The sequence below is a fragment of the Vulpes vulpes genome, chromosome 5 (assembly GCF_048418805.1).
Source record: "Vulpes vulpes isolate BD-2025 chromosome 5, VulVul3, whole genome shotgun sequence".
NCBI classification, from domain to species: Eukaryota; Metazoa; Chordata; class Mammalia; order Carnivora; family Canidae; genus Vulpes; species Vulpes vulpes.
In genome coordinates this window covers 15,184,293-15,202,881 of record NC_132784.1, presented here as the reverse complement: position 1 = coordinate 15,202,881, position 18,589 = coordinate 15,184,293, and the positions used below count along the sequence as shown (strand labels likewise).

At 34.2% G+C, this 18,589-nt stretch overlaps 1 protein-coding gene across 1 annotated transcript in view; it reads left to right on the top strand.

Moving 5' to 3' along the window:
- Positions 1-18,589, top strand: part of ACTR3 (actin related protein 3) — a 57,640-nt gene that overhangs the window by 15,056 nt on the left and 23,995 nt on the right. Inside the window, exons 2-4 of the mRNA XM_026015589.2 lie at positions 6,763-6,818; positions 10,936-11,060; positions 15,750-15,860. Coding sequence (XP_025871374.1) covers positions 6,763-6,818; positions 10,936-11,060; positions 15,750-15,860 — 292 coding nt within the window. The remainder of the gene's footprint in view (positions 1-6,762; positions 6,819-10,935; positions 11,061-15,749; positions 15,861-18,589) is intronic.

Below are 18,589 nucleotides of genomic sequence, written 5' to 3'. Positions count from 1 at the left end.
AACATTTTATCATATTTGTTTCATTACTTTTTAAGAGCGAGAGTGTGTTACTGATAACTATTCCTAAATCTACTTTCACCTACCCTAGAGGCAGTTAGGATCATGATAGACCAACCATTTCTTACATAAATCTCATTTGTTTTTTGCCATTCATTTCTCCCAGTGCAGGTGATTACTGTCTTGTAACTTTATTATATTTCCACTACTATTCTTCTTAGTCACCAAGTCTTTGATAACTTCAAAAGTGCTTTTTGAATTCTCTACTATGTTCCCTTCTCTAAGCCATTTCTGATTCCCTTTCCATCCTTGCTGGCCAAAATCAGCATTGGAGAGTTTTTTCATTGCTGCATTGTGCAGGGAAGGTTTTCCTCCCTGTATAGTACTGTATAGGGGTGCCTTGGGTCACAAAGGAAAATTTTGCTTTAGTTTGCCAAAATACTGTATTGTGCATATGAGTTTCATAAACCTTAGGTAGGATAGCTTTGCCTTTTTCATTTTATGATGGCTTTCTAAAAACTATTTAGAAAATGATACTTTCTTTTTAAATACAGGGAAGTATAAAGAAGTTAAGTAGATTCATAATTCGACTGCCCAGATAACTCAGTGACATGTTTTAAATCAGACTAATACATATGCATGTTGATGAATGAATTATCTCTGGTATATGTAAGTGATTTACTCTTGGGATGGCAACTAGGCAGCTAGGGGATATAGGCATGCTGGGAAGTTTATATTAGTATTTTTTCCGTGTTATTTATTAAAATTTTAATAATGGGCAAATGTTATTAGTTCAAAAATTCTTTTACCTGAAGTAACATGTATGGTTAGATCATTTAAGACAGAATAGTGTAAATTTAGAAAACAAAATTTCCCCTTTTCTTCATTTTGCTATCTGGAGACAGTCACAATTTATTGTTTCTTTTGTCACCTTCCAGAAGAAAAAAATGTATTCATGTTCTAGCATTGTGCAGTAGAATTGTTCTTGATGTATAATTTTTATTTTTATTTTACATATAAATGTAAATTTCTGTTTACGATTGACATAAAAAGTTTTTCTTCATGTCTCTTGGTTTTGTTTTCCCTCCTCTTTTTTCAGATTATATAATTTCTACTGATCTGTCTTCAGGTTCACTGAGTATTTCTGCTGTTACCTGTGTAAGGTTGTTTAGTTCATCCATTTTTTTTATATCTGATATTGCATTGTTTGGTTTTAGAATTTCATTTGTTCTTTATATAGTTTTAGAGTTTCTGGTGATGTTTATTATGTTATTAGTCATTACAAGTGCATTTTTATTTCATTGTGATAGAGCTGCTTTCCATTCTATGATAATTATAATATTTGGGTCATTTTGTCTTCTATTGAATACTTTTCCTTGGAGAATGGTTTACATTTTAAAATTTTTCATGTGTGGAATAATTTTGGTTTATGTGAATATATCATCCTTGTTTATCTATTTTCTTGTTGATGAACATGTTTTGCTCACAGTTTTGGGCCATTATGAATAATGCTGTTTTGAACAAATGTGCACACATCTTTATGTGGACATATGTTTCTATTTTTTTATTTTTGGATATGTACCTAGAAGTAGAATTGCTGGGTCATATGGTAAGTGAATGTTTGAGCGTTTTCCAAAATAACTATCATTTTGCATTCCAACTGTGAGCGTTATGAATATTACCTCCGTGTACTTTTAATCTGTATTTTTTGTAACCCCGAGAAGTTAAGCACCTTTTCATTTATAGCCATTTTTATTTCTTTCTTCAAATGGCTACTGTCTTTTGTCTTTTCCTTCTCTTTTCTTCCTTCCTTTTCCTCTTTATTTCCCTCTTCTCCTTATCATCGCCATTGGGTATCTCATATATATATATATATATATATATATATATATATATATATTAGGGGGACTAATTCTTTATCTTTGAGAACAAGACAGTTTTTTTTTTTTTCCTTTTGGCTACTTTGGTATGTTTTTGTGAAGAAGTTTTTAATTTTTACATAGTTGAAATATCTTCTTCAGTGTTTAATGTCTGGATTTTAAATTATAGTTAGAAAGCCTCTTCTACTCTAGGGTTATAAATAAATTACCCTATATTTTCTTTTAAAGTTTATGTTTAACATTTCTTCCTTTTTAATCTTTGATGCATTTAGATTTATATTACTTTACCATATATGATATATGCCCAGTTGAATTTTTTCCAGGTAGCTGCAGTTTAGTTTTTTAAAAAATTGTGATAAAATATACACAACATAAGAACATTGTTAGGTATACAGCTTAATGGCATAATTATATTCACGTTGTATTACAACTGTCACCTCCATCTTAAGAACTTTTTCATTTTCCTGAACTGGAACTTATATGTATGTTTTTTGTTTTGTTTTGTTTTGTTTTGTATGTATAGTTTAAGAAAGTCTTAGTATGAAAAAGTTAGATTGATTTGAAATCTATTTGCATTATTATAAAATCTGAATTTGTGTGTGTCAATGAAAACAAAGAACTTTTAGTTTAAATACAGTGAACACATCCTTAAGTTATAGAGAGTTCAAGTTATCAAATGCCAACTAATTGAGAAAAAGGAGTTAAGTCAGAAAAAGTGAGAGAAACTCTTCTGTCATCTACTTGTACAATTTCTCTGTGATAACTATCAAGAATTTTGAGACTGCACTATAAAAATGTATTAATCAAATTAGCCATTTCAGGTGTAAAATCTGACAGAATTAAGTTAGGTTAGTGGAAGCTACTTTATATTTGAAAAACTTTAATTTGAAAGTTTTAAACAAATTTGGTACTTAATGTCTTTACTAATCATTTGTCGTTTTTCTTATATAAAGAACGTTTAAGTAAAGTTTAATATAAGCAAATCTCTTATAGCTATACCCAAATCTTTTCCTGTTTATTCTTACATGTTCTTCAGAATTACCATTTTTTGTGTGTGTTTAATGTACTGTTTTAGCTCTTCCTATAACTCAGCTCAATAGTTTCTTTAGGTCTTCCTAGACTCTGTATCTCTCATCTCTCCTCCTTACCCTATGTAAATACTTCTCTGCTCACATAGAAACATTAAAATGTTTTTTATATGAACAGTACATATCTTTTTTAAGTTTCAGAGTTCTGTAGTCCTTATTTTCTAAAACTTTTGTTACTTTTTTCTGTATACTTTCTGAACTTTGATTTTGTTAATTTTTTTGAGTATTTTCAAAGCTCAGTTTTAAAAAACAGTTTTTAAAGTTTGCTAATAGTATAAGAGAGTGGTTTTAAAGATTTATTTATTTTTAGAGAGCATGCACACATGAGGGTGGGGGCAGAGAGGGAGAGAGAATCTTCAAGCAGACTCCCTGCTGAACACAGAGCCCAGTGTGGGACTTGATCCCTTGACCATAATATCATGACCTGAGATGAAACCAGGAGTCAAGCCCTTAACTGACTGAGCCACCCAGGCACCCCAAGAGAATGATTTTGAAGAGTCATATCCTTTATTATCATTTGGTTCTCACTCCACTAGAGAAAGTGTGACTTTTTTTGAGTTCAATCCAACTCAAAAAATCATTTCTAGATTTTAGGATAGGACGTTCTCTTTTTTTAAGATTGTATTCTATACTATACCACAAGCATTTCTGTTCAAGCTAGGAGCCAAGTTAATTTTTAGAGGCTAACCACCATTTTTAAGGGTCAGTAAAGTGGGACATTTCCCTTCATAGTTCTTAAAATTGGAAAATCATCAAATACTACAGTTTAGCAGTTTGTATCCAGTGTATCCAGATGATTTTGTTTCTTTGAGATCTTATTTAAATTTTATTTTTAAAAAACTTTAATTTTTAAATTTTCTTTAAAGATTTTATGTATTTGACAGATAGAGAGAGAGAGAGAGAGAGAGATAGATAGATAGATAGATAGATAGATATTGGGATAAGCTGGCTCCCTGCGAAGCAGGGACACCCCCCACCCCCACGTGGGACTTAATCCCAGTACCTTGGGATCATGACCTGACCTGAAGGCAGCTGCTCAACTGACTGAGCCACCTAAATGCTCCAAATCTTAGTTAAGTTTTAAATCCAGGGCAGTAGAACATTGGTAAATATATTTGGCTGTTTCCCTCCCAAAATTAGAAATTTGTTTGGCTATTTCTACTATATTTATAGTAGAAATGATGAAATGTTGTGGTATATCCATGTAATCGATATACTCTAGGTAGTTATTTTTGTCTTTTGGGAAAAGCACATTTGTTTTGATTATGATATGACTCTTCTGTATTCATTAGATTCTAATTTTGGTGTTTGTTCTGGAAGTAAGTGTTTGCTGAATATGCTACCTAGGAAATTTGATTTTGATCAGGGATGGAGTATTGATTAATCTGGTGAACTTGATAAATGGAGGTTTCATTGAGGGAATTTCTACTGTAATACGGTTACTACTTCAAATATCTGACTGCCATATTTGGGAGGTGGTGTGTATGTGCATGAAAATAACCACAGGCTTGTATAGAGTGGTTGTTGAAATAGAGTTTATTGAATGACAAATAATTAAAATGATCAGGAAGGACTTCATGGAGGAGTCCTCTAAGTTGTGGTGAGAGCTTTTTGAGAGGGTGCAATGTAAGCACAGATAACATGTGATGGGGAAATTGCAAGTCATTTAGAGGAAAGTGAGTGATAAGTGCATTGTGCTTTGAGCTGAGTTCATGGAAGCAAATGATGGAAGACACTTAAAAACTTTAATTGGGGCTTATTGTGAAGTACCTTAATATTCAGCTGAAGGCATCAGAATAATATATATATATATATATATATGTTATCTGAAAGGGACTTTAGGAATTACAACGAATCATTTTATAGAAATGGGAATAAGTTTGTACTTAATCTTGTAGGCAGTACAGCTTCATTTTTCGAGAGATTATTCTATTTGTAGGGGTCATAGAATTAGAAGTAAGGCAATTCTGTTCTGTTAGGTTTTGTGTATAATGACTTGAACTGCTATGGTGACTAATGGTAAAAAAAAAAAAAAAGTGGAGGGATTAGATGAAATAATTAGGTATTTATCCTTCCAGTAAGTGTTAGAGAGTAGACTTTTAGGGTGATGTGGCTCAGTTTTAGATTGTCTTGCTTTTTATAAGTCTTTGTTGTAATAAGATATGTCAGTTCCAAAGTATACTGTTGGAAGGTTAAAAAAAGTTTTCATATAGAGACATTGATACTTGAATTTTTCAGTGGGTAATGCATTCAGCACTGAGAGGAGAACATCTTCTGTAGTTGGAACAGTGTTAATATTAACAGTGTTAATATTGGCTCCTGGCATGAAATGAGTTGGTCTGTCCAGAAACTGTGAGCAGTTCTATGGTTAGGGAGACTCCTGTAGTGTGTCAAGGCTTCTGGGAAGGGTGGTCAGAAGCCAAATATTAAAGGAGCTCTTTTGTATGCCTTGCAAAGTTTTGTTTGTTTATTTTTTAAATGTGGGCAGTGGGGAATCTTGGAAGAGGTTTAGTCAGAGCATATCACATTTGGATCCGTTTATGTTTTCTCCTTATTTTTTTTAACAATTTAGCATATTTGGCATTCTTAGTTTTTGAACTTAGTTTTGGGACTAAAATATCTCCTAAAGAGAGCTTTTTAATTAGTAAAAAATTTGCAGATATTATTAGAATCTAAGAATTTCACAGCAGTTCACCTGCCTGCTGTTTAGCAGTGAGTTTGAATATGGAATAATATAAAATGTTGTTACTTTCTCTTTAAAGCCTGCTCATATTTAATAGGTTTTCATGCATAACCATAGAAAAAGTCCACCTATCTTCTATGCAGCCCACAACATGGAACTTACTAAAAAGCTTATTAGCTTTTATAGTTCCTGATCATCATTGTTGCCATTATTTTGTTATTGTAAGAATAGAGGCTGAATTCACTGTGGTAAAACCTTTAAAAATTACTTATTTTGAATAGTAGTAATTCATTCAAATGGTATGAAAAAATAAGCAGTAAAAAAAACTCCTTGTTACCCCTTCCTGTCACCTACCTAGTTCCCTCCCTGGAGACAAGCAGAATTACTGATAGCTTTATATTCTTCCAGAGATGCTCTGTGCCTGTACAGTCAAATATATTTTGTATGTCCTTACCCCTCTCCCTTACTTCTGTACAAATATAGCATACTTGAAACATTGTTCTGTTCCTTACTTTGTTCAGTTAACACACTTTGGAGATAGTTCTGCATTAGTGCATAAAGAGTTTTTTCAATCTTTTTAATAGCTACATCATACAACAGTATAAATTTAGCATATTTGGTTTCTCATTTCATTTTTATTAAGTTACTTTAAGTCTCTTGCTGTTATAAGTAAGATTGTAGCAAATAGTTTTGTTATGTTCTTTCACATATGAGTGAATTTTCCTGCAGGATCAGTTTCTAGAAGTGGAATTTCTTGTTAAAAGCTGTGGGTAGGGACTGCTGGGTGGCTCAGCACTTGAGCCTATGCCTTTGGCTCAGGGTGTGATCCCAGGATTTGGGACTGGAGTCCTGCATCGGGCTCCTTGCAGGGGGTCTGCTTCTCTCTCTCTGTGTCTTTCATGAGTAAATAAATAAATCTTAAAACAAACAAAAAAAGCTTTGGGTATAATTTTGGTATGACTTTGGAAAGTAGGGAAGTTTAAATGCCTTGAGCTATGGGATTTTGTATATTTACTCACAGTGGAATCTTCATAGCAAATGGAAATGTGAGAAATAAATTCATAATTGCTAAGATACTAGGGAAATCCTTAAAATTTTCCTTTTTGTTTTGTAGATATACAAAACTAGGATATGCTGGAAACACAGAACCACAGTTTATCATCCCTTCCTGTAAGTATTCTTTCAAGTCACAAATAAGCTGATTTAAATATCATTTTTGTAATAAAGTAAAAAGATAACTGTTTCTGACACTGTATGAGACTTTATGTTTTAAAAACATAGTTTGCTGAGTGTGACCTCATTTCCACGCCTGTCAACATTCATTTTAGCTGTTTTATCAAATTTACCAAATGTCTCTTTTTAAAGACAAAAATAAATGAGCTGATAATTAAACAGTTTTCTGCTGAGGATACTGCTGTTAACAAACAGTGTGCAGATATAAATATTAAGTAGTGCATTCTCCATCACACACCTATTAAGACTATTCTTTAATGTGTGGACATGATTACCATTTGCCAGGCCTGAGCTTATTGACAACCCTGATGAGAATCCATGTTTCAAAATAAGGATGGCATCTCATTTTGGAGAGGTTGACTTCAGCTGCTTTTTAATGTCTTGTAACTTAGACTTTCACTGTTTTTGTTTTGTCCTATTGTGGTTGACTACCCTTTAGGCTGACTATTGACTTTCAGTAGTTTGTTAGTAGTTTTTAAAAAATATTCTCACACTTGGTTTGTTAGTGTTCTCATTTGTTAGCATGGATTATGCGTCTGGTTCTTGATGGACATACTTCTGTACTTTCAACTTTCAAGTGGATTACCCTTTGTATGTTATATGGCAAAACTTCTGATCTGCTTGTCCTGCTGTGTGAAGACTTGAACATAGTGGATGAAAAACTTTTGGAGCCATTGCTCAGTGATGCTGATTCTTAGTGTCACCATTTTTACACAGTAGTTACGCAACTGAGTATTTTTGTGTATTGTATTCTTCTTAATTAATGAAAATAAGAAAGTGGAAAAATAAACATGCAAAGTAGTGAGAACAGCTTAGGTTTCAAGTCAGTGAAGTTGAGAACCAGTTAGAAATTAGTAAGCTTGTCCAAAACTGCAGATCTTTAGTCTCAAATGGACACTTGTTGGACATGAGTAGGCCAGTGATTTTGTATCAATACAGCAAGAACAAAATTAAACATGAAATAGAAATACACGGTCAAAATTGTATTTAAAAGGGGAGCTTTTGTTTATATACACACACATATACACATATGTGTATGTATTTTTTAAAAAATTTAACTCTCCAGTAACCTGTTGGACTTTATACTTCTGATATGCTTTTGGTATACTTAATTATGAATTGATGTAGAACTTAGGCTACTACCAAGTGGTACAAACTTTCAGTTATAAAATAAGTAAGTCATGGAGATGAAAAGAACAGCATAGGGAATATAGTCTGTAATCCTGTGAAAGCATTGTACAGTGACACATCAGGTGACTGACTACACTTACCATGGTGAATGTTGAATAATGTGTAGAATTGTCGAATGAAGGGATCCCTGGGTGGCGCAGCGGTTTGGCGCCTGCCTTTGGCCCAGGGCGCGATCCTGGAGACCCGGGATCGAATCCCACATCAGGCTCCCGGTGCATGGAGCCTGCTTCTTCCTCTGCCTGTGTCTCTGCCTCTCTCTCTCTCTCTCTCTCTCTCTCTCTCTCTGTGACTATCATAAATAAATAAAAATTAAAATAAAAATGGATAAAATTTAAAAAAAATTACAAAAAAAAAGAATTGTCGAATGAGTACATTATATATATGAAACTAATATGACATTTTATGTCCATTATACTTTAATTTAAAAAGAAGAGGAAAAAAGAATTTAAACTACTTCCTAAATCTAATTCATAGAATAGATTTTAGGTGATACTGATGAAATAGCTCATTCATGTGATGATAGTGGTCTTAGTTTGATGGTACTTTTGTCCTTATGTTTTATTTATTCATGTTTTGTTTTCCATTCTGAAGGACAGGTTTGCTGTTTTGTTTTACTTTTCTCCCATATTTATGTATGAATATATTGATGTTTATTTTAAGAATTTGGTGACAAATACTGGCTTTTTTGCTGACTAATATGGAAGTACTCTTGTGGACCTATAGTTGACTTTGGTTACATTTGAGTTTAGTGTTAGACCCTAATGTATATGTTAGTTTCCTAAGGCCATCATAATAAAAGCCAAAAACTAGGTGTCTTAAAACATTAGAAACTTAAGGTTCTGGTGGCTAGAAGTTCAAAATCAGGTGTCAGCAGAGCCATGATCTTGCTCACAGCTCTAGAGGAGAAACCTTCCTTCCTCTCCTAGCTTCTGATGTTTGCCGACAATGCTTGGTGTTACTGTACTTGTGTATGCATCATCCCAGTCATGTGGCTATCTTTTCTCTGTCTTTACATTGGCCTCTCTATGTGGCTGAGTCAAGATTTCGTTTTTTTATAAGGACAACAGTCATCATGGATGAGGGCCCACCCTGATAATCTCATTTTAATTCAAAGACCCTATTTCCAAATAAGGTCACATTCTGAGGTACTGGGGTTAGGACTTCCATCATACCTTTGGGGGATAAAATTCAACCCATACAATGCTGCTTTTGTTATTTCATGATTTATAATCTATTATAAAGTGTTATGTTGTGATTAAACATGTATTTCATGAGATTACTGATGTTTTATGTTCTTAAGTGGTTGTGTTGTCTTTGTTGGAGACCCATAAAATCTTGATCTTTTGAAGCTTAGGAGCACATCACCCTTGTATCTAGTCTCTATTTTCATCTCTTTGCCAAAATATGCAATTTTAGTTATCATTGTCTTAGGAGAAGTTGCATCATGTTAAAAAATACATTTGTCTACTGAAAGAAGGGTTTTGATTTTGGAGTTTTTCAACCAATCTTAATGCTGCAAGTCCAGTGCTTAGAATCAGCAGATACAGTTGATTGCCACTGATAAGCACAGATACTTGATTTGAAAAGCTTGTTTATGTGGTTCAAGGTTATTTGCATACATCTTTATTTTTCAGGAAAGGTATAGTGAGCCATCTGGGTGTATATGTTCATTACAAATAAATTACCAGAAAAGTTTTCTAACATTTTGAAGGAGTAGATTGGATTTAGAATGTCATTCCTTGGGATCCCTGGGTGGCGCAGCGGTTTGGCGCCTGCCTTTGGCCCAGGGCGCGATCCTGGAGACCCGGGATCGAATCCCACATCAGGCTCCCGGTGCATGGAGCCTGCTTCTCCCTCCGCCTGTGTCTCTGCCTCTCTCTCTCTCTGTGGCTATCATAAAAAAAAAAAAAAAAAAAAAAAAAAAGAATGTCATTCCTTCAGTATTTTCTAACCATCTTATTTAGGATATAATTAAGTGAAAGTGTAGCAGTTGAATGCTAGATCAACTTAAGTGCATGCAGGTAATTATTTTGCATGAATGACTGCTTAACTCGACACATTCAGAAATTTATAACTTAAAAAATATATAGCAAGTTTTAGGTTAAGAACTGTGCTGGTTTGGGATGCCTGGGTGGCTCAGTGATTGAGTGTCTGCCTTGGCTTAAGACGTGATCCCAGGGTCCTGGGATTGAGACTCACATTGGGCTCCCTGCAGGGAACATGCTTCTCCCTCTGTGTGTCTCTCTCATGAATGAATGAATGAATGAATAAATAAATAATCTTAAAAAAAACTGTGTTGGGTTTCTAAAATTAATTAAGGGGATTATTGTGGGTTTTACTTAAATGATTTGAAATTTGCCTTTGTATGTGTGATTAAAGTTAAACAGAACCATATGCCAGTGTTATTTTTAAATTGCCAGTCCATAATAGTGCAAATAGGAAGAAAGCTTTAAAAAAAAAAAAATTCTTCTAGTTTTCCTATTTTCATTTGTTAGTGTTTTCAGTTTTTTCTTTCTGATTGTCCATCAAGCATATATTGACTTGGTGGATTGTAATTTTACTCAAATCAAAATAGATCTTACATAGTTTTAAAAAATATAATTGAAACATTCCCACAGCAGTATTTGTTTTTTTTTGGCCTTTTACCCTTGAAGCCTTTGTCTCTGAATGGAAGTTGAGATTTCATTGTGTTAAAGCAAGTTTTGTCATCAATTTCGTAAATTACCTCTGTGATTTACTTTAACAATTTAAGTATGTTAGATCATGTTTTAATAGTACTTTTTAATGGAAGAAATCTAAGTTAAAATATTTATCTCATTTAAAAAAAGCAAACTTTGATATGTATAAATAACTTACTTTTAAGGTATTGCTATTAAGGAGTCCGCAAAAGTGGGTGATCAAGCTCAAAGGCGGGTGATGAAAGGTGTTGATGACCTAGACTTCTTTATTGGTGATGAAGCAATAGAAAAACCTACATATGCAACAAAGGTATGTTTTTATGATTTGTATAAATATAATATTTTCTTTTAAAAATCAGCTTGTTCAATGGTTGTGCCATCTGGAATTTTACCAGAAAAGCCTAATACCCTTAATCTCTTCACAATAGAAATTTTTTCCCTCCATGGTTTCTCCCAACCTTGCTTTAACTCTGTTTTTTTCCTCCTCTAGAGGAAAATTTTCACCCATTCAAACGAGCATTATTTACTTTTCCTTAGTCACTAGATCTCAGAGCCATCAATGTGGCTTTCTTTGATCTCCACATTGCCACATCTAGAGACATGTCTCTCCCATTTCTATTCAGGCTTATACAGTTTCTCTCTTTTGAAGCTTATGTCACCTGGAAATGCCTCTCTTCCTCTCTTTTTTTCCCTTTTCTTGTTCCTGACCCTTTCCTCTCTTTCCCTTTTTATTGAGGTATAATTGCTATATAGTAAAAGTACATAAGTCTTCTGTTTTGTAGTTTAAAAATGTTTGTGACCTTAATCATAAAAGTTCAGCATCTAGAGCAAATCTTGTAACCCTGAAGCTCTCTTTATGCCTACTCCCAGCATTAGCACCCCTATCCACTCTAAAAGGCAAACCCCATTGTGACCTTTATTATCTTATTTTTAGATATTGACTTTGCCTGATTTGTATGTTTTCTCCTTTGTACCTCTTTTATTCCCTTCTCATAATTTATTAATTAATGAACAACTACTGTGTGTAGAACGACCTCACTAAGTGCTGAGAATACAGTGGCAAATAAGAAAAATGGCTTCACTGACTTCAAGGCTAGTATATTGAGGTGGAAAGGAAAACATTGAAGAAATAATTACAGGAATTAATGGGGATTAGGGAAAGGAAAATGTAGGATGTTCTGGGAATATATATCAGGAGTGGCTAACTTATTAGTTTGTGAATTCAGGTGAGTCTTTGAGGAATATCTTTTTTTTTTGAGGAATATCTTTTAAGCTGAGGCTTGAATAAGACAGGAGTTAGCTGAGTGAATTCTGTAGGCATGGTTGTTTTAGGCAGAGATTCTAATATTCAAGAAGCCTTCAAAGTGTGAGGGAAATGGGAAATAAACAACTGATGTGCTTGAAGTGTAGAGAATGAGGTGGAAAGAAGTGAGGAGGTTGGGTATGTAGGGCAGGACAAGGTGGTTGGAAGTACTGTTAGGCCATGTGAAAGGATTTGAACTCTGCCCTATGGGCAACATTAATGGTTTTCACTAGAGGAATAATGTTAGTGACTAAAAGCACAAATATCAAAGTCAAAGTCTCTGTACTTGGGCTGGAAATCTGTGTTACCTTCTAGCTTTGTGATATTATTCAGCAACTTGACCTTTCTGAGTTTCATTCATTTACTTTATTTGTAAAATGGAGATATTTCTAGTATTTCAGGATTGTTGGGAGGTTTGAATAAAGTAATGCATATAAAGCAGTTGTTAATGGTGCTTTGTTCCTAATGAATGAGCAATATGTGTTAGCTGTTTCTTTTTTTGGGAACACAATATGATTCCAGGGAGACCATATTATAGCTGAGGCAAAGAATATTAGTGACTTGGATAATAGTGATGGCAGTGAGGATACTTAGAAACAGAAATTAGGTGTTTGTATATCTCACACACACACACTTAACTTTTATCATGGACAACTTCATAGATATAAAAGTACAGAAAGGAGGGTAATATAGCAACTGCATAGCTTTGGCAATTATCAACCTGTGGCGAACCTTTTTTTTTTTTTTTATTTGTAACTGCCCCCCTTTTCCTGAATATTTTAAGGTGAATCCAACATATATTTCATCTACAAATACTTTATCTCTTAAAGATAAAGAGCTTTCGGGGCATCTGGGTGTCTGAACGTTCAGCTGGTTGAATGTCTGCCTTTGGCTTAGGTCATGATCCCAGGGTCCTGGGATTGAGCCCCACGTCTGGCTTTAGCTCAGCAAGGGGTTTGTCTCTCCCTCTCCCTCTGCCATTCCCTCTCTGTTTGTGCTCTCTCTCACTGTCAAATAAATAATAAATAAAGTCTTAAAAAAAAAAAAAAGCTAAAGACTTAAAAATATAAATACAACACTTAAATACAGTGTGTGCTTTCTTAATATCTGCAATCCAGTCAATACATTTCTCTGATTATTTCTTATATTGGTTAATTTGTTTGAATCAAGATTTCATTGAAGTGTACTCCTTGGATTTGATTGACAAGTTGCTTACTTAGGTCTCTCTAAAGGTTCTTTACCCTGTGTATGTGTTTCTTTTTTCTTTTACTTATGGAAAAAATTATTATTTGTCTTGTTAATTGTCCCATTTTCTGGATTCTGATGATTGCATTCTTTTGTCCTTTAACGTCATCCTCTACTTTCTATATTTATTTCTTTGCTGTAAACTGGTATTAAATCTAGAAGACTGATTAGATGCATATGAGTTATGGCTTAAAGTTTTTTTTTTAAATCTTACTTTTTGCCACGAATGAAAAAATGGGTATTTAAAGAGTAACAGGGAATGATTAACAAGATATTGGTGGTAAATAGTACTTGAGGACAGTTTCCAGCTCCTTGATAGTCATCTTGCCTCTTATTTGTTGGGATTGAGAACATTTGAGAAGAAACACTTTTGACTGGGGTGGTTTAGGGAGAAAAGTTATGATAAGTTTAGTTTGGAATGTGTTATGTTTGAGATACCTGAGAGTTGTCTTTTACATTGCTAGGCAATATTTGGCTTTGGAGCTCAGAAACAAGACAGCTGGAGACAAATATTTGGAAGGTATCAATTAACCTCTAGAAAGGATGAGATTATTTAGGGAAAAGTATTTGGAAAGAGGCCCAGGATGGAGCCTGTTCAACATACCATTTAGGTTTGGATAGAAGAGGAAAAACCTAGAAAGGAGACTGAGAAGCTGTGGTTAGAGAGACTGGACTAAACAAGAAGGAATGTAAACTGTAGAATGGTGCTGAGCTATCAAATAAGCTAGCGCCCATATATTATTTCCTGTCTTTAGTTACAAGGATGTCATTTGTGACCTTAATAATAATTTTAGAAGAGTGAGAACCATTGAGGCTGGGTAGAGGTAGGTTGCAAATGTTAGGCTAGGAAAAAATGACAATAATATTCAGTGAAGCTTTTGGCTGTGATTGGGAAGCAAAGATAGTTGAATAGACAAGTTGTGCAGTTAAGATGGAAGAGATATTTAAATGCTAATGTGAAAGAGCCATTAGATTTAAGTAACAAGAAAAAGGTGGAGTCCAATCCAGGTCCTAAGAAAGCTAGAGGGATGGGATCCAGAGCATAAAAGATCTAATTGATATATGGAGGGTCTCTTACATTATAAAAAAAATGAAACCGTTAAGTATGGAATCAGTTTTATAGATTTGGTGAAGGGATGTTAGATTCCTGACTGTTGGCCTCTGCTTTCTCCGTGAAATACAGGTGACATAATCTCTGCTGCCCAGGTTGTCAGGTTAGGAAGTGAAATACAAGTAATAGGGAGAACATTTAAAATTATCATTGTAAAGAGTGAAGATGAACAGAGTAAGGGAAACGGTTGTCAGGCAAAGTTAGGTTCACTTGAGAATAGCAATTTAGTTTTATACACCTCGTTATGTAATGTATGTGACTTCAGTGTAATCACATTCTGGATATAGGCAAATTTGGCATAGGGTCATGCTAGGTTGGGTTTTGATAGGTGGAATGAGAAAAGAAAATATGAATAGATGAAGTGATGGAGCATAAAATCTAAACTGTGTGCGTGTGTGTGTGTCTGTTTGTGTTTTCGGGTTTGATGGCTAGGGAATAATTTTACAAGAACCAGTGAACTGCAAGTTTGATTATGATCAAGAGTATAGTGGGCTGCTAGAATATGCTAGAAGAGGAGGTTGTGATCCAAAAGGGGTATATTTGGATTTCAGGAATTTAGAGATGTGATAGTGATACTAAGATATAAACTGCGGCCAGAATGAAAAAGACATCTTTAAAGATGATGAAGTCAGTAAGCTAAGAGGCCAGAGTTTTTCTGCAGTGAATCTGTTCTTTTAAACACATTTTTAAGTCTTCCAAATGCTGCAAACAAACCAGAACAATAAAGCCTCTTTCAGTCTTTATTCCTAATCTTTTCCTCAGTCTCTTAGCTATTGCTTTCCTCTTTCTTTTAAAACCAAACTTCCTGGGGCACCTGGATGGCTCAGTGGGTTAAGCATCTGCTTTTGATTTTTGCTCAGTTCATGATCTCTCAGGGTCCTGAGGTTGGGTTCAGTTGGCTTGAGATTCTTTTCTCCCTCTCCCTCTCCCCCTGCTCACCCCTGTGCTCTCTGTCCCTCTCTTATCAAATAAATAAAATCTTAAATCCCCCCCCCCCCCCCCGCCAGCAACGTTTTATTTAGTCAGATTATTTTAATACAGATTAAGCTCTTTGTTAAATGCAGTTGCATATGATAATCTTCATCCTTCTTGATTGTCTATCACAGGATTGCTCTGATGATTCTCTTAACATTTACATTATGTATTTTAATTGAATCATCTGAAAATGTTGTTGGAATAATTTCATTGATCTCTAAATAGTAAAGTATGCGTCTCCTAAGGATAATCTACATCATTAAATCACACATGAAAAATGCTGTCCTGGTTTAATATTCTCCTTTTTTGGTAGCTTTATTTACTTTTGATATTAATAAGATCTCATTTGTGTTTTGTTTTGATAGTGGCCAATTCGCCATGGTATAGTTGAAGATTGGGACTTGATGGAAAGGTTTATGGAACAAGTGATCTTTAAATATTTAAGGGCAGAACCAGAAGATCATTATTTTCTTTTGGTAAGTACAAATTATAATTTCACCAAGGACATTTTTGAAAAAAACATAATGAGAATGTTTTCATCACATTTATACTCACTAGGGCATACTTTGTTGTTTATTAAATTGTTCTGTGTCTAAAAGACTTCATTATAATGCTGTATTGGGGATCCCTGGGTGGCGCAGCGGTTTAGCGCCTGCCTTTGACCCAGGGCGCGATCCTGGAGACCCAGGATCGAATCCCACGTCGGGCTCCCGGTGCATGGGGCCTGCTTCTCCCTCTGCCTATGTCTCTGCCTCTCTCTCTCTCTCACTGTGTGCCTATCATAAAAAAAAAAAGAAAGAAAGAAAGGAAAAAAAGAAAACACAGTAAAACACAATATAATGCTGTATTGTCTTTAAGATTATCCACTTCTGGGTTCCAGTAGTTATAATACATTGAAGCACCAAGGTTTAGGCACTTAGAAAGTTCTTTTCATAATTAATATGTAATCTTTATGATAGGAACAGTAAGGTTCAAAAAATATTTGGGAATATGGCTCTTTGCTTTTTTAAATAACTCATCTGATTATTATTTTATTGGTAATTCTTGGCAACAGAAATACAATATATAGTTTACAAAAATCCAGTGCTGTAAGATTTAAAACAAAAAAATAGCACTCTCCTTTCTCACCTTTCCCAGCCTTTGATTCAGTCTCTAGAGACAAACACTTTAAATTTTTAAAGAGCTTTTTATGATCATTATCTCATAAATTTAAACATGTTTTCTATTTCTTATTTATTTAAATATTAGACACTAATGCTTTCTAGTAGGAAAGGTGAGGATATTTTGTTCCTTTTATCCTCCTTCTCAACATAGAATCCCTATCTTCCCCCCTCCCTATAGTATAGTCACATGGAATCAATATTCCATTGATTTTATTTTACTGTAATTCGTGAATATTGTTTATAGACCATAAACATAAATTTGAAAGAACTTTATGGTAGATACCCACATATACATAACCTAGATGCAAGTATTAATTTTATTATAATTACTTTATGACGTCTAGCAGGTTATCCATCCATCACTCCATTTTATATTTTTAATTACTTCAGAATGAGTTGCAGATGGGGTAATTTCACCCCTAAGTACACTAGCATGCATATCGCCAACTAGAGTTCGTTATTTATAGTTCTTTTATGTATATAAAGTTCACAAATTCACATGCTATAAAATGTACAAATCTTAACTCTAGCATTCTATGAGTATTGAGCAGGCGTTGGCAAACTTTCTCTGAAGGACCAGATAGCAAATATTTTTGGCTTTGAATGCCATATGGTCTCTGTTGCAGCTACTGAGCTCTGCTATTGTAACAGGAAAGCTGCCTTAGACAGTACTTCAGTGTGTTCCAATAAAATTGTATCTACAAAAACAAGTGATGAGATGGATTTGTCTTAACAGGATGCATTGATGTTGTTTGCCATCTCCTGATTTTAACAGATGCATACATTTGTGTAAACAAAACTCTTGTCAAGATAGAAAACATTAACACCAATAAAAAATAAATTAAAAAAATAAACCAAAATAATTAAAAAAAAAAAGATAGAGAACATTACTATCAGCCTAGAAAGTTTTCTGATGTCCTTTCCTGATTAATTCCTGCCCCTATGTGCTAGAGGCAACCACTATTCTGATTTTTTCCAGCATAGATTGGTTTTGCTTATATTTGAAGTTTATGTAAATGAAATTATACAAGATGTGCTCTTTGGTAAGACTTCATTCAGCGTAATCTTTGAGACTCATCCACATTGTTTCAGTGGATACAGTAATTTGTTGCTGGGTCAGATTCTATGGTATACCAGTAATTTGTTGCTGGGTCAGATTCTATGGTATGAATATGCCTCACTATCCATTTTCTTGTTGGTGATTACCTGGACTGTTTCCAGTTTTTGACTATTAAGAATATTTTGGTTACTACAAACATTCTTAAATCTTTTTGTGGACATACTTTCGTTTGTCTTGTGTAAGTACCTAGATATCAAATTATAGGATAGGTGTGTGGTTGGTTTTATAGGTAACATTCAGAACTTTTTCCAAGGGGTTGTACCTTTTTGCACACCCACCAACAATGTGTTAGCAATCTGGTTGCTCTATGTTCTATCCAGCATTGGTGTGTCAGTCTTTTTAATTTTAGCCATTCTGGTGGGTGTGTAAGATTTTTCATTTTGGTTTTAATTTGCATTTTCCTGATGACTAATGATGTTGAGCACTTTTTCATGTGCTTATTAGCTTTTTGTATATTTTCATTGGGAGGGTTTCTTTTTCTTTTTCTTTTTTTTTTTTTAATTGGGAGGGTTTCTGATTGTATTTTATTTTATATAGAGCTTCTGTTTTTCTTGGAGTTTATAATTTAACTGGCTTGGCTTTTTCAGTTTGCTTTATCTTATATGTACCTATCCCTGAGTTATCTCCAAAGCTTTGAACATAGTTCCAAAACTCTTTCAAATAAGTTTAAACACATCAGGTAGTTTAGCTATTAAAAGGTTTTATGGAGATGCCTAGGTGGCTCAGCGGTTGAGCATCTGCTTTTGGCTGGCTCAGGGCATGATCCCACGGTCCCGGATCGAGTCCCACATCAGGCTCCCTGCGTGTAGCCTGCTTTTCCCTCTGCCCCTCTCTCTCTGTGTCTCTCATGAATGAATAAATAAAATCTTAAAAAAAAAAAAAAAGGTTTTACGTATATAGAGAGTCTACTCTAAGTTGACCA